The sequence below is a fragment of the Amblyomma mixtum genome, chromosome 8, assembly GCF_055824585.1.
Source record: "Amblyomma mixtum isolate Tamu chromosome 8, ASM5582458v1, whole genome shotgun sequence".
NCBI lineage: Eukaryota > Metazoa > Arthropoda > Arachnida > Ixodida > Ixodidae > Amblyomma > Amblyomma mixtum.
In genome coordinates, this window is record NC_143019.1 from 13,580,664 (window position 1) to 13,596,431 (window position 15,768).

The following is a 15,768-nucleotide window of genomic DNA, read 5'->3' on the forward strand; positions in this document are numbered from 1 at the left end:
TCACCTAGCACACGCACGAGGTTGCTGCGTGCCAGAGCCTGGGCCCTGGAGGAAGCGTCGCGGGCTGCCAGTGTGTCCGCCACGTACCGGGCCATGCGCTCCTGGAAAGGGCAAAGAATGAGCACACACTCGAGGCATTTGTTAGCACAATGGGGACAGGGTGAAGAGACGAGGTGAGTGAAAAGACATGGTGTGAAAATTGCTGTCTTTATATCCTGTCCATGTTGCGGCAAAAATCTCTTTAGCTTAAGGGGGGATGAGGGTCTTGAAAACTTTTTTTTTTATTTGCTAACATATCTTTCTGAAACTTAGCACCTGGGTGTGTCATTGAATGCTGGTTTCGAATATGCATTTAGATTTCAAATATCTCACCTGCAAGAAAATATATGGCAAAATAAAATATCCTAATTAGGTCATTTCTTACGGGCTTTTTTAGTAACTTATCAGTTAAATAAACATTTTTAAAGAATAAGCAGACATTTGCAAAGGCCCAAAGCACATTCTAAAGCTAACAGAATGTCTACAAACTAATTTTGTTGATCATAAATAAACAACAAAGTTGGAAAGAAAAAATGACGTGGCGGTAATTAGCCCACACTTCGCCTAATTGCTCATATATCATGTTTAAAGGAAAAAAGAAAGCTTTAGCATGTGCTTTGGGCCTTTGCAAATGTCTACTTATTCTTAAAAAATCATTCTTTAACTGATAAATTACTTAGGGGTGTGCGAATAGTGGTTTTTTGATTCGAAGCGAATTCGAAGCGAATAGCAATTTTCTTCGAATAATTTCGAAGCGAATAGTTCGAATAGTACTTCTGGCACTAAAAAAAGGCTGAATGACAGTAGGCATTTCCAAAACCATTTATTTTCCCAACACACGATGCCATTACACACTGCACTGAGGCTTTATTTAAAACTACACTTCAAAATTTTAACACCTAGAGTGAAGAACAATTTTTACTGGCAATTTATACTGGAAGAACAATTTTTACATTCCCAGACTAGCATATTCCCTCGAGCAAGAATGGAAGCGGCTGTACAAAACTCTAGCGCCGCAAGCGAAACGTCATTCGCACCGCTTGCGAGTCCTGGCAAAATTGTCCCCGGTCGTAACTCCGAGCAGCACTCAGCATCGCGCTTCCATCAAGAATGCTCTCAGCCTCCAACGTATCAGAGTGCCCGAGTTGCGGGGACGGACTGAGTTCGGCACACCACCGAAGATGGCTCAATGCCCTGATTACGGCGGCGGCGTTCCGTTCCCATCAACGCGCAAGCGTCAGAACAGCAAGAAAAGACGCCAGTCGTAGATGCCAAGCGTTAAGGGCAGTAATCCTCCACGGGTGCACAATAAGCAAAGCGTTATCACACGCTAAAGGCGCCCTTCCCATTGACTGAGGTAAGTACAGTCGACGACCGAAAATTCGGACGCCTGATTTTTCGGACATGCTTGATTATTCGGACTTTTTCGCGGCACCGCGACATGGCCCATAGAGCCAATGTGTAAGAGCGCTTGAAATTTCGGACGCACCGCAACTGACCACTCGATTTTTCGGACCTCGTTCGCACTCGCCGCCAGTACCCAAGCCGCCATATAATGTGCACAGTGGAACCTCATTAATTCAGACTGCAGGAGATATCGAAAACTTCATCAAACAAAACGAAATTCAAGCTTAAAGGGAGCCTCTTGCGACGCTGAAATTCTGCGCGAGTCGGCACATTGCGCTCGCGTGCTTTCGAATTCGTACTGTCCTTGAATGTCTTCCGCCGCACGAACTTGAACCGTAGTCTGAGTTCACGGAACTCATCTGTGCCGAGTCTAGTCCCGAACACGGAACGCGAATACGATCGCGGAGGCAACGCGCACGCCGTGGCCTCCGCGATCGAAGCGCTTCGGGCGCGCCGCCGGATCATATCGCGGCCGCGATCTGCTCCGGCGCCGCGCCGTTCGCGGAGGCCATGCGCGCGCACCGGAGCTTCCAAGTGCCGTCTATGGATGGCGCCGTGATCATTATCATCAACTTTTTTCTCCGTCGCGATTTTCCGCTGTTCACATCGGCATTAGTATCGCCAGCTCCAGCCTTTAGTGGCGTGTTAGCATGCGTGTTAGCGCGTTCGCCGTGATAGTGGCTTTCGCGTGCTGCCGCCGAGCTTCACAGTTTTAGCGCGATGGGCAAGCACCATAAGCTACACGGCTGGGAGTCGGCTCTCGAACGCGGTCGGTAAGTGTGCGGCGGGCGGGAAATTCGACGTGGCCGCGAAGTGCGTCCGATGATGGTGCAACCAAAAGAGAAACACAAGCTGTAAAAAGCGCGCTTTCCGAGGCAAGCTGTGCGAGTTTCGTGAACTGGAAGAAGAGCTGCTCCTCTATGTGATGGAATTTCGGAACAACGGCTACGCGTTGACAGCGGACATGCTGCGCGGCTTCTTTTGGCATGAGCGTGCACCAGAGCGCAGCACCAGCTCAGGAGTCTAAATACTTCGCGAGTGACGATTGAACGTAGAATAAATGTCGCTAATTCCCTGGTTGGTGTGTTTTTACTTAAAAAAAATTTTTTTTCGCACATCGCGTGTATGGGCCGCACCCCGAAAACTGGCCCTCGAATCTGGAAAAAAAAAGTGCGGCCCTTATACGCGTTTATACGGTATTTCGCGCGGCGAAATATAGTCATGAGGAGCTTTAGAATGTGTGCAATACAATTGGCCGCTTTCTCCGGCATAGTGGTAATAAGTTCGTGATTTTTTCGGTGAAATTTGATTTTCCGGACTGCCCGATTTTTCGGTCGTTTTCGCGGTCCCTAGAGAGTCCGAAAAATTAGTCTTCGACTGTATACACTTCGGCCACATCGAGTCCCCGCGCTGCCGCTGAATTTTTCGCGCCTCCGCCGGTAATATGATGGCTTGCTTGACAGCTGCCGAGAACGGTCGCTCATGTTCCATACGCATGATTCGTCACCTGACTGGGTGAAGCGATAGCGCGGTAGGGCTGCGTGTTTATCTTCGCATCTGTCCTATCTGGTAATCTTTTCCGCAACTCTAACCAGAAAAAAAATCGAGAGGTCGTGGAGCGGGCGGGTGCGGCTTCGGTGCTTATCTGATTTTCCAGCCAGGCTTCGGTGCTTATCTGATTTTCCAGCCAGCGTCCGCCGCGGCGGACGCGGTTGTTGGGTTGTGTGACGCGTGTCTTTTTTCTTTCTTTCCTCTTATCTTTGAACTCTCCGCTATCTGCACGTGGCAGCGGTGGTGGCTCGGCTAGAGCCAGTCGGCAGGCCCGTGCACTTTCCTTTTCATCCTTCGCTCAGTCGCAACAACAACAACAGTAAACTGAGGTTTCTTGTTTTGATTAGACGACTGATGGCTGTGCTCTTCCTTCTTTGAGTCTGCCTCGACACGACACGGTGGCAGCGACGCGGCTTATGGCAGCCTTAGTGGGGAGGCTCGGAGACGGCCAGAACGCAGGATCTTCTGCAAGAGCGCGTCGCCCTCACCTTTATTTCGTTTGTAGCTGGGTTCGCACCCCGACCTGGTTGTGATTCGTGTATTGACTGACCCCCGAGCGTTGAAAGCGCGATAAAAAAAAGCCATCTATGCGGCAATACTCGGAACTGAAACCACATAAAGCAAGCAGGCAAGCGCCCCAGAAACACTATTCGCGCGAGGCGAATACTTCGAAATTTCGAATACCGAGAATTCGGTTCGAAGCGAATATCGAATACCGTGCTATTCGATCGAATATTCGAAATTATCGAATATTCGCACACCCCTAATTAATTACTATAAAGGCCCGTAAGAAATTGCCTAATTTGAATGTTATTTTGCGATAAATTTTCTTCCAGGTGAGATATTTGAAATCTAAATGCATATTTGAAATCAGCATTCAATGATACACCTGCGTGCTAAGTTTCAACAAGTTATGTCGAAAAATAAAAAACAACTTTTCAACACCCTCATCCCCCCTTAAAGCGTCTAAGAGCCAAGCAAAAGGCTCTACTGAAGCCTGAAGTGCATTTAAAGTAAGGAGTGCATGTTATATAAAGAAAAATGTGAACCAAAATGAGAATCATCAAGGCAACAAGAAAAAAAAAAGAGAGGCAGAAGAAGAAAGAGTGTAGATTTTTCGCACAATAATTTCACGAAAAAAGGAATGGAAGCCAGAATGTGAGCATTAGGCAGCCTCAATTCAGCACGTGACAGCATAGAATAAGTGCGTCCCTCGCCACATTTGTGCACAGGTGCTTACATCCTTTTTGTCCCTGGATTCCCTGATCACTGGAGTGAACAGGAGCTGTGGGCCCATCTGTGGGAATTCCTGCAAGGTCGAGAACAATGGAAATCAGATTTCAGAAAGCAATTGATGCGTAAACGAGCAGAGAGGCCCTAGGTGGCCATTACGGCTTGCTTACCCTTACTCCCAAAATCGACAACTTTTTCAGGGCAAAATTTTGCACAGCAGCAGATATTTAGCAACACAGTCCCCTCTTGGGTGTTCAGTCGAGAGCATCGGGCATACAGAGAGGCAGATAAGGGAACAACCTTATCGAATGCCACGGGTGGCAGCCTGCAATGCAGGGGAGATTCTACGACAACCATTGCTGCCATGATTGGCACTTCATGATGGTGCATTCAGTACATGCCGGCTGAGCATATCTCTGCCACAGGTGACGACGGAACCAGTGCTGATACAATGAGAGATGGATTTAGGGTCTTTCTCATGCCTTCGAGCACTCCAGAGTAAAAGTATTAAATAAAATATCGGGGCAGCTTTCTTTTTTTCTTTTTGCCCACAACAAATGTAGTCTCAACACCTCTAGGTGTGACTAGCAAACGAACTTCAATACTTTTCTTCTAACCACAACTGCAAGAAAAAGACAGCTTTACCTGATACAAGAGGCAAGTGACCCATGTCTAGTCGCAGTGCATGTTTTGTATGTTTGGACAAAATTAGCCGGTCTGCTGAAGTTGTAACTTAAGCCAGCCACACAAGTCGAAAGGCAAAGAGTGATTTCCTGCGGCTAACTGTGGCGTGTTAAAGAAATATTGATTCTTAGGAACGAAAAGGCGCAGTAACTGTCTCACTTCTCGGTGGACACCTCAACCATGCTGAGAGGGTAGAACTAAAGGAAGGAATAGAGAAAGGGGCGCCGTATTGGAGGGCTTCTAAGTAACTTCAACCCCACCCTCGGAGCATGGTGTGCTTTAGCAAGCATAAAGATTGCACAGCACATGGGCATGTCTTCGGCGTAATGCCTCCGTCAAAAAACTTTCAAGCATTTTGGTCAGTTGAGAACACAAAGCGCACAATGTGGCTTTGTTGCAACCCAAGCGAGTGAGCACCTGGAGAAGCTGGTCAGCGCCCGTGTAGTCCTGCTGGATGACCCGGTGAATCCACAAGGCCGTGAGTGGCGCCCAGCATTCGTGCTCGATGGCGTAGGTGCGACCCAGGGCCTGGACACGATCGGCCAATTCGGGGTGGCGGGCCAGCAGCCCCAGCAGCCCACCCATGGGGCAGCGGCCGCCCACGGCCCACTCGGCCGGCGCTGCCTCCAGCTGGGACAGGAGCTCGCCGGCACGGCCGCTGCACAGTGAAAGAAGAAGCCCCAAGCTGTGGTCTGGACAACTGTGAAGGTCATAGACATGCGCTGCCCCAACAAGTTACAAGCCAATGCCCACAACGTCTTAAGGGGGGAAGAGGGGATCGAAGGTGACTTCTCAATTTTCTGACTTAGAGCGATGAAATATGGCAGACTTAAAGGTGCACTGAAGAGGAATCTGAACTCGTCTTTTTGCCACGGGAACTCAATCTACACTTTCCGAGCATTCTTAGAAGCTTCAACTTATTGCCCTGTGTGGCCGATTTCCCTAATTAAATCAGATTAACGTCCAGCTCCCGCCTTTCTTTTTTTTTAATTCTCCCCGTACGGTGGGCGGAGTCGACCAACATGTGGAGTGCCTTTCACCCAGTCCCGTGGCGGCTTGCCGCTCTGCCATTGGCGGAGTAATACGTAGTAGCAAATAGTCCGCGCGTATTTTTATTTCTGCGGGTTTATTTTGTGGCTATATTATCTGCGAATGAAACTATTTATTCATGGAAACCTAAAAAACAAAATAAAGCGAAAGCAAAGCCTCCACGGCGCTGGCTGAAAGGCACTCCACGCGTCGGTCGACTCCGCCCACCGTACGGGGAGATACGTTCTAGATTCTAGATACGTCATTTAATTTTCATATAAAACAATTCCTTGAGCACTTGAGCAATTTTTATGCAAGTATTCTGCTAAGAGTTTTGAAGAAAATTTGCTGCGAGAAACTCGCTGAATTGTACGCCATTAGGTTCTCTTGACACCAAGGAATGCCATAAGGGTAAAATTATCATCCTGGCTATCATAGAACTTGAGTTATAGGGAACTAAAGCTGCCACTTCAGAAACAGGAATAGTACACACTTTTCTTCTCATTTCTGGAATGACTACCTCAAAACCCTATAACTTAAGTTCTACGATAGGCAGGAAGACAATTCTACCCTTATTGCATTCCTTGGTGTCAAGAGAACCCAATGGCATACATTTCAGCAAGTTTCTCGCAACAAATTTCTTTCAAAGCTCTTCCAAAATACATGCATAAAAATTGCATAGGTGCTCAAGGAATTGTTTTACATGAAATTAAATGACATATTTAGAATCGGCACACAAAAATACATATTCCCTGAAGATTTCTTACCTGCGACTTCGTTCATAAAATTTTTTTCTTCAAGACCAGGCTTCCCCCTTAAAACAGCATCAAACAATCAGATATAAAGTTTCACTACGACAGCTTCAGTAGGTTCCCTTTTATCACTGTTTATATGTTGTCCCCATGATGCTTGCTTGTGGAAAGCCTAGCATGACAAAAAAACAGGCTACTACAGGTCTTTTAATATTTATACTAAGAAATGCGGTGTAAATCAAGACTGTCTTAATTTTTTTTTAAACTTCTCTGCTCTTTCTTTAAAGGATACAATGTGCACCTTTCTCTTTATGCTTAGAATGTATCATGCTCTAATCACCATGTGATAAAAACATGAGCCTAAATGGTAAATCTGAGACTCTCTATGCAGACCACATTTCAGTGATCACAACAAACCAAACGGGGTAAAAATCCATGCACCCATTTCTGTGATAGGCTTTCCACGAGCAAGGTATTAAGCTCAAAACAAACTTTTGAGAAAACAAAACCTGAAAGTTCTAAGCTAGCACACGCTGTCTGTGTGCAGGTGCCGACAAGTATATTTATTTGGAGCGCTTAAAGTTAATTTTTTGGGTGAAATATTTCAGTATAACACAGACACAGTGTTGGAGGTGCCAAAAAGAGTACTTTTCAAAAATCAACTTTTTTCGCGATTTTCGCAAACTGATCCGCACATCCCCCCTTAAAGACTTGTCTCTCTGGTACAAATCTAGCACCATTCCCTCCCATCATGAGGAAGACGGTTTCAAGCAGCAGAACCAGAACGAAGAGCAGAGGTCACTGACCTCTGGGTGTAGGCGTTGCACAGGAGGTTGTCAAAGGAGAGCTGCCGGATCAGCCGGTCCGGCAGCTGAGGGCGGAGTGCGGCCAGCGCCTCCACCTCGCCCAGGGTGGCCAGTTGCTGCACAAGGGGCCGCAGGGCTCGGGAGGACACGCTCGCCGGGTTCGCAGTGGGCAGCAGCTGCTCGGCCATCCGGAGCGCCTCCCGCACCCGGCCCTGACGGGCAAGCGCCTCCAGCAGGCGGAAGCCCTTCCGCGAGCCGGACTCCGCGCCGCTGGACCAAAACCACAACGATACATCGTTGACAGCAGAGCTCTTCAACCATGCTGGTGACGAAAATCTGCTTCAAATACTAAAAAATTCAGGGGGGCACTTTGTTGACCTAAAGTGTGGTCAGGCAAAAGCCTTAAGCGCGGCGTCGCTGCTTGTGCCACTGATGTGTGGTTAAGATGTTAAGGTTCGCCTCTAAGAGTGGAACGCGACAGTGTCTTGCAACGCTGCCAGGGAGTCTGCAGAACGCCATCGCCTGTTCAGCTCTATGCCTTGCTCGTAGGTAAATTGGTTTTTGAGGAAAAGAAATGTATCTGTCTCACATATCTCGGTGCCCTAACGGGAAGGAAGGCAGATGGGAGTGAAGAAGAGACATTCACTAGACGCGCCTTTCTTCATTCCAAACCATCCAGCTGGCATGGCGGAGTGGTTAGCGTGCTTGTCTCGCACTCCGGAGACCCTGGTTCAATTCCCCAACTCGACCAATTTCCTACTCGGTTTTATTTATTTATCTGGTCTGACTAGAAAGGTTAATTAGGCTAATTGGTCTAACGCCATATCTGCGTGCGTGAACTATGCCCCTAAATTATATCTGCGTCACAGTAAACGTGACCTTCAATCGCTTGACTCATGCTAGGCTTAATCGGCCGGCCAGTCGGAATCGTGCCATTGAAAGGCAGATTTTAAAGACACGCAAACCTGAAGAAGTTGATCACCCTCCATCTTGACATGTGTGCTGCTAGAGTTTTGCAAACGAGAAATGGTCAGCGACTGAAAAGAGCGTGCCAAAACTTCACCGGACTGACGACTGCTCATGCATGCATATTGCGTAACAAGTACACCATGGAAGTCCACTGTTGCAACATTATTTTTTTGTGTATTTACTGAAAACTTTGGAACATAAAAAAAAAAAAAAATCCCATGTGACAATCATGTTCATTATAAGTGGGCTTCAACGGACCCTAACACTCTGAAATTGTAGTGACAACTGAGGTCATGTCTGCTGAACAGCCAAGGCACGGCACCACACAATTCAAAAGCAGAGAGTTGGAGCAATTTTCCCCAATCTTTATCAGGATGGCACAACTCATCAGGTTTGGTGCAGTCCGGCACATTTGGCGCAAGGGTGGCGTCACTGCATCCATCATGGGGACCAGCAAAACACGTACATACAAGCAGAAGCAACGAGCATGATCATTGCCACTGCATTATTCCTGAATTCGACCCCCGCAATTCAGAAATATGAATAATTCCTACAAAGAGTTCAAGTGGGGATATCATACCGTTTCACAGTCCAGAAGATGCAAAACTGCAGTTTTTGAGCAAATAAACTATCTATCTGTGATGTGGACTGCTTCGCAGTTTTTTTGGGGGACCATTTGATAATTAGACTTACGTATAATTCCGACATTTTTTCAGTCCCTAGAAGTCAGAATTACTGAGGTTTTACTGTAACGTGTTCAACTCATTTAAACAATAAGAAAGGAGGTCAGTCCTGAAAAAAAAAAAACTTCACAAACCTAACAGAGCCAGTGTACAACAAGACAGCGGCGGGAGCCCACACCTGTTCCACTGCTCGAGTGCAGCGTCAACGTTGGAAGCCAGGAGGGCATCGAAGCTCTCGGCCTGTCTGCTGCCCTGCCTGGGCTCCTCGGGGGGCGGAGGGGGCGTGAAGGGCACGGGTCGGCCCAGTCGCTGCAGCAGGGCGGCCAACACGTTCAGGGTGCGGTAGCTCGGCTGCACGTTCTCCTCCTGCATCTGGGCCCAGGCGTCCAGGGCACGGTCCGCATCCCCGGCCACATCTGCACGATGCGCCCCAGAGGCAACCACCTCACCTTCATTCTTTTCCGACGATGCAGCTGGGATGAAGCAACAGGCATGGGCGTCCACGCAATGTGACAAGAGTACATGACGACAATGGGGGCACAAATAAAACGCAGACAAAGAAAGAAGACAACAGGACGAGCACCTTCCTGTTGTCTTCTTTCTTTGTCTCAGTTTTGTTTGCGCCCCCATTTTCGTCATGAACATCTTCCAACTTGCCCAACTTTCCATTCTGGTGACAAGAGTCAAGCATAAGCTGTTCCGTGTTCATTGTGATGTACAAGGGGGTCATGTACGTATAAAGACATCATCACCATGCGGAAGAGGTTTAATCAATGGGCCAAAGGACCGACGTCACACGACCAATGAGAATGGGTCGTTTGATGATGCTTACGTGGACTGCAACTAGGAGGTCTTCACACGTATCTGACTATAACGATTGATCTTGTAATGGAAAAAAAAAAAGAAAAAAATCAGTGAAGCAGCATCAAGTCCTCACTGCCCTTTATGTCATTACAACTATTGTACAGAGTCGATCACACTTGTCTAGAGCACTCAAGCGGTGCCGCCCAGTGGAAATAATGCAAAATTCTAGAGAAGGCATTGACTTCCGCTGATAATACTTGCGCTGGGGAGAAGCCACAGTCACCAGCGCCTTACCCTCCGGGAGCCAGCACACTGCTCGAGCGCTCTGGACAAGAGTGATAAACTCTGTACAACAGTATCAGATGGTATAAGGCTTTTTATACCGTACAGTCTGTGCAATACTGACTGTAGTGAATCACAATAAAATACAGCTCTAGTGTACAACTGTTTTCAACCACATGCATTTAAGACAAAACAAACAAGCGCCACCAGCAGCAGATTTTCTCAAGAGATAGTTTTTCATTTTTCTTTTTCAGAACTATTCTCACAGGTTATGCTATAAACCCGGAAAGGTTGTCCTGAAGGTGCCTTATAATGCCAAATAGAAATGGAAAAGAAAGCTGTAAGTAAACATGTTTGAAGATGCAGTACAGTCGCCGAATGAAAATTTGAACCCTACATTTTTCGGACATGCTAGATTATTCCAACTTTTTCACGGCACCCCAACGTGCCCCATAGAGCCAGTGTATAAGAGAAGCTTGGTTGGTTTGGTTGATTGGAGTTTAATGTACCAAAGCAACTGAGGCTATGAGGGACGCCGTAGTGAAGGGCTCCGGAAATAAGGGAAGCATCGCAACAGATTGCTCCAACTTTTTGGACCTCATTCACATTCACCACTGCGCCACCGCCAACAGCAAGCCACTATAAAATGTGTACAGTGGAACCGCATTAATTCAAATTTAATGGGGATCAAAAGCTTGATCGAATAAAGCAGGATTCAAGCTCAAGGGGAACCTATTAAATGGCGGGCCTGATATGCATTGTGGACAGGCAACACTGCGCACAGGCATTTCAGAGTTTGTTCCATGGCACGAACTTGAACGGTAAGTAGTCGCAGTTAGCGGAACTTATCTGTGCCAAGTCCTTTCTTTCCAAGAATACAAAAAGGCAGCAGCAAAGAGCTTGGGTGGCGTACAGCTTCACAAAAGCAGTGAGCGGAAGAAAATGGCGGGGCTTTTCAAAACGAGGAGTAACAAAACAAAACCCGCAACGGACCGCAATGTAGTGCCAACTGTCTATTCCAGCACCAACGAACAACTAGCATTATATATATATATATCACACAGATAACGATGAGTTGTTTGTGCAACAACGTTTTCTAATCTGTACGTCCTTTAGCACAATTCAAAATTCCACTTCATTTCAGTATTTCTCCTGATCCGACAAACCTTGCATTAACGAAGATCTACTGCGCACAGGCAGGAACCTAAGCAGCTGATCTCGCCCTCTGCTGTCTTTGTCTTTTTGACATTTAGGAAACATTGGAAAACCAACAGGCTCTCAAACTTTGACATGATGCTCCGTCAGTGCAGGCTGATGTCAAACACAACAAGACAATTGCATTAAAATTAAGAAGGAGTACCCACTGCTCTCCAATACCCACTATTCCTGCAGCAAGCACATGAATTTAGTCACACAATTTCCACAGAGGACTTCAGTGCTTTTCAAACTGCGCCATGGTGGCTCAGTGGTTATGGTGCTCGGCTGCTGACCCGAAAGACGTGGGTTCGATCCCGGCCGCAGCGGTCGAATTTCTTTGGAGGAGAAATTCTAGAGGCCCGTGTACTGTGCGATGTCGGTGCACGTTAAAGAACCCCAGGTGGTCGAAATTTCCGGAGCCCTCTACTACGGCATCTCTCATAGCCTGAGTCGCTTTGGGAACATTAAACCTCACAAACCAAACCAAACCTTTTCAAACAGCTTTTTTTTTTTTTTTTCAGTTTCTTCACGCGGGCTTGCTAGCCACGAAAAGCCGCCCCAATCCGCAGCTCAAGCCCGCCCAATGGTCAAAGGAAACTCACCATAGGCCCTGAAAAGGAAGAGGTAGAGGGCATCCCGGTTGACGTCGAACAGGTTGCGTGTGATGGACACCAGCTGCTCCAGCTGCGTCACCTGCGTGCACCGTGTCAGCTGTCAGCACTTCCACCAATCACCTAACGCGGTGGGTGGTGGCAAAAGTGTGAGGCACACGCACCATGTTGCGGCGAAGGAAGCCCTCGCAGATCTGGTCCAAGCGTTGGCGCCGTGCCCTCAGCCCAGGGGTCTGCACACAAGGCCACCATCGCACATGCACGGCTGCAGATGCTAGTCATAATAATAGGTATTTACTTGCATAATCATAATTTATTCACCCTTAAAGACCCCTTGAACATCACACAAAGAACGGGGGGTGAGATAGGGGTCAGCAGTCATACACACACAAAAATTTAACGGCTAACAGAACAAAAACTAAAACAAACAGGACTAACAAAAGTTGTAGCAAACTAAGAGGGACGAGCAGGCTCTACATTCCCTTCGTTGCTTTAATTGGCTATTCAAAAAAAAAAAAAGGAAGAAAAAGTATGGGTTTCAGATGAAAAATCTGGCATCATAAAACAGACCTCACAGTACACGGCACCGTATAGAAAGAAAATAACACACGAAAGAATGATGAAAGTGAAGGAAAAACAGCATTTTCAGAGGGCTGTGCATTTGGTACTGCTCCCTTGAGAGCTGCAGCCAGCTCCAGACATGCGGTTCAGCTCACCTCCAGAATCTTCTGTGCCTGGCGCACGTGGCCACACTCCAGGAAGTAGGCGGCCAGGTCAAACAGGGTGTTGGCCTCCCCGTGCACCTCAGTGCTGATGTCCACCACTGGAAGCAGCATGCACGACAACACAACATCAAGCCCAGTGCACAAACATTCAGTGTCAGAGACCATTTCAAGCAGTTCTTCAAGAGACAAGAGAGACACAGACGTCATACTCAATGCCTCAGGACTACACCCGTCTTACAATGCTCACCAAAAGAGCTCGTCATAACGTGACACGAGTCTATGTTGGATCGCTCAAGCTGGTTCAGCAATCACCTAAAACAACCTCTTAAAAATGTGGCCCTTGAGAAAAATTCTGTACCTGCCGACTCTGTATTATATGACATGGTGTCCATTACAGAAGCTGCCCTGGCCACACTGCATGCTAAACATAGGCTGTTAAAATGCCGGCATGCAGTAAAGCACTACTGTGAGGTGACATTCGTGACATAGAACGTGGGAACGCTGCCAGGGTTGCGATGTAACAGCCAAGTCTGCATTGCAGAGGTTTCTGTGGGAGTATGAACGGGACTGGCTCACAAGAACATGGAAGCGGGCAAAACGCAGCACCCAGGAACGTAACAGCCGGCTTCTACTGTATTCACACATCTCTAGTCTTTACATGTTTTGAAGCCTAAAGACCCTCTGTGTTGTGCTAATGAGTGAAAGAACTTGCCATGGTGAAACTGGGAAAAGTCCTTGCACAACCCTAACATTCGCAAAGACTGTGTCACAGCAGATGGCTGGCTGCGAACTGCCTCTTGCAACTGACAGGCAGGCGGTCACTTTAACCAAGGCACTTTTAATCATATTAGCTATTAGCCCCGACTACCATTGCTTTAACAGAATGAAAGCAAGAAACCTTTGGGTGATCCTCAACTTGACTACTGCCAGCAGGTGCAACAACTTTGAAGCATCTAAATTTCAGATGGATCACCAGGAATTCAAAATATGCGGTCTGTGGGAGGTTGCACAACTCGTGCAGTGAGATCTGGCCACTGCCACCAGGGAGAGTTCGCCCACTGACCCTTCTGGAGCTCCTCAGAGCGTTCCTGCTCGATGAGCCGCTTGGACAGCTCCGTCTTGGCAGGCGTCACGCGGTAGCGGCGGGCATACTCCTCGAAGGTGGCCATGGCCCCCGCCAGGTCATCCCGCACCAAGTGGGCATGCACCAGGGGCGACACCAGGGCGCCCGAGACCGTCACCCACCGGCGGCTCAGCAGCAACTCGAGGGCCCGGTTGACGGGGCCTCCCTGTTCAGCCAGGGCCGTCAGCAGCTGGATGGCCGCACGCTCGAGCCCCTGCGTCGGCTGCAGCAGCTCCTCTTTGCTCTCCTCGAGCATGCGCAGGGCCTCCTCCGGGTTGCCCCTGCTGGCCTCCAGGGCGGCGAAGTGGAGCAGCTTGTAGCCGTCCAGCTGGAAGGACGGGTCCACCTCGTGCACCTGGCGGAGGTGGTCGCGCGCCTTCTCCAGGTCGCCCACCGACACAAACAGGTCCAGCAGCTGGGCGTGCATGGCACCCGTGAAGGCACAGCCTTCCCGGCGCAGCTGCTCAGCCACCGACAGGGCTCGCTCCACATGCTGCACGAGGGCAGGGAGGAAGCGTCGCTCAGGCTTAACAAGAAGGCGCAGTCGCCAGCGAAGCACAACAAGCTAGAAAGCAGTTTCTATCCTTACTCCCTGTACACACTATGCATCACCAATAGCCACGGCTCAAGCTTAAAGTTGCACTGAAGAGGCATCTGAACTCGTATTTTTACCACCGGAACTCGGTTGGTTGGTTTATGGGGTTTAACGTCCCAAAGCGACTAAGGCTATGAGAGACGCCGCAGTGGAGGGCTCCGGAAATTTCGACCACCTGGGGTTCTTTCATGTGCACTGACATCGCACAGTACACGGGCCTCTAGAATTTCTCCTTCAAAGAAATTCAGCCGCCACGGTCGAGATCGAACCCGCGTCATTCGGGTCAGCAGCCGAGCACCTTGAGCCACCACGGCGGCAACCGCCGGAACTCAATCTACACATTCCAAGCATTCTTAAAAACTTCGAATCTGCCCTGTGCGGCCAATATCCCATATTTAAATCCGATTAAACATCCCGGCTCCCGACTTTTTTTTTTTTACTTCCCCGCAGACGGCGGGAGGAGTCGACCAACCTTTCAACCAGTCCCATGGCGGCTTGCCACTCTGCCATCGGTGCAGCGATATGTGTAGTGATCGGCAAAAGCAAACAGTCCACAGGTATCTTTATATCCGTGGGCCTAATTTGCAGCTATGTAGTCTCTGACTGGATCTATTTATTCACAGAAACCTATAAACCAAAATAAAAACGAAAGCAATGCCGCCATGCGACTGCCTGAAAGGCACTCCATGCGTTGGTCCACCCAACGTCTGTGGGGAATTAAAAAAAAGGCTGGAGACGGACGTTAGTCCAATTTAAATTTGGGAAATTAGCCGCACCAAGCAAAAGTTTCTAAGAATGCTGGGAACGAGTAGATCGAGTTCCCGCAGCAAAAAGACGAGTTTCGATTCCTCTTCAGTGCACCTTTAAACAGTGTAAAGCATGTCTAAAGCTGACAAGCCAAGATGCCCCTTAATTGCTCCAGCTTCCCCAAACTAGAGCATGCCTGCGTAGAGCACTCTTTGGAGGTTCACTGGAAACACACTGACCCGGAAGCGGCAGTGTAGCAGCAACAGTCGGCGCAGGGCTCCTCGGGTGTTCATGCCTTTGCTCTGCACCAGAGAGAGAGAGAGAGAGAGAGAAAGGTTGCACCAGTGCTGCCCAGACCAACAAAGCACCAGGCCCGGTGCAGAATCGGAACCAGCACAACACACCTGCAGCTCCAGAAGATGGGCCTCAAGCTCCTCAATGCCCATGTCATTCTGAAAGAGAGATTGTGCAGTCAGCAATAAACAAAGAGTTCTTTCCATCTAGCAAGCCCCGTTCACTAGAACGAAAATC

General features: G+C 48.4%; 1 protein-coding gene across 1 annotated transcript in view; it reads right to left on the reverse strand.

Moving 5' to 3' along the window:
* bsf (bicoid stability factor) overlaps positions 1-15,768 on the reverse strand; it is a 40,482-nt gene that overhangs the window by 2,916 nt on the left and 21,798 nt on the right. The window contains exons 18-28 of the mRNA XM_089556534.1: positions 15,642-15,689; positions 15,477-15,539; positions 13,836-14,388; positions 12,764-12,870; positions 12,212-12,280; positions 12,039-12,129; positions 9,332-9,569; positions 7,502-7,771; positions 5,332-5,572; positions 4,238-4,306; positions 5-101 (exon numbers count right to left, since the gene is read on the reverse strand). Coding sequence (XP_089412660.1) covers positions 5-101; positions 4,238-4,306; positions 5,332-5,572; positions 7,502-7,771; positions 9,332-9,569; positions 12,039-12,129; positions 12,212-12,280; positions 12,764-12,870; positions 13,836-14,388; positions 15,477-15,539; positions 15,642-15,689 — 1,846 coding nt within the window. The remainder of the gene's footprint in view (positions 1-4; positions 102-4,237; positions 4,307-5,331; positions 5,573-7,501; positions 7,772-9,331; positions 9,570-12,038; positions 12,130-12,211; positions 12,281-12,763; positions 12,871-13,835; positions 14,389-15,476; positions 15,540-15,641; positions 15,690-15,768) is intronic.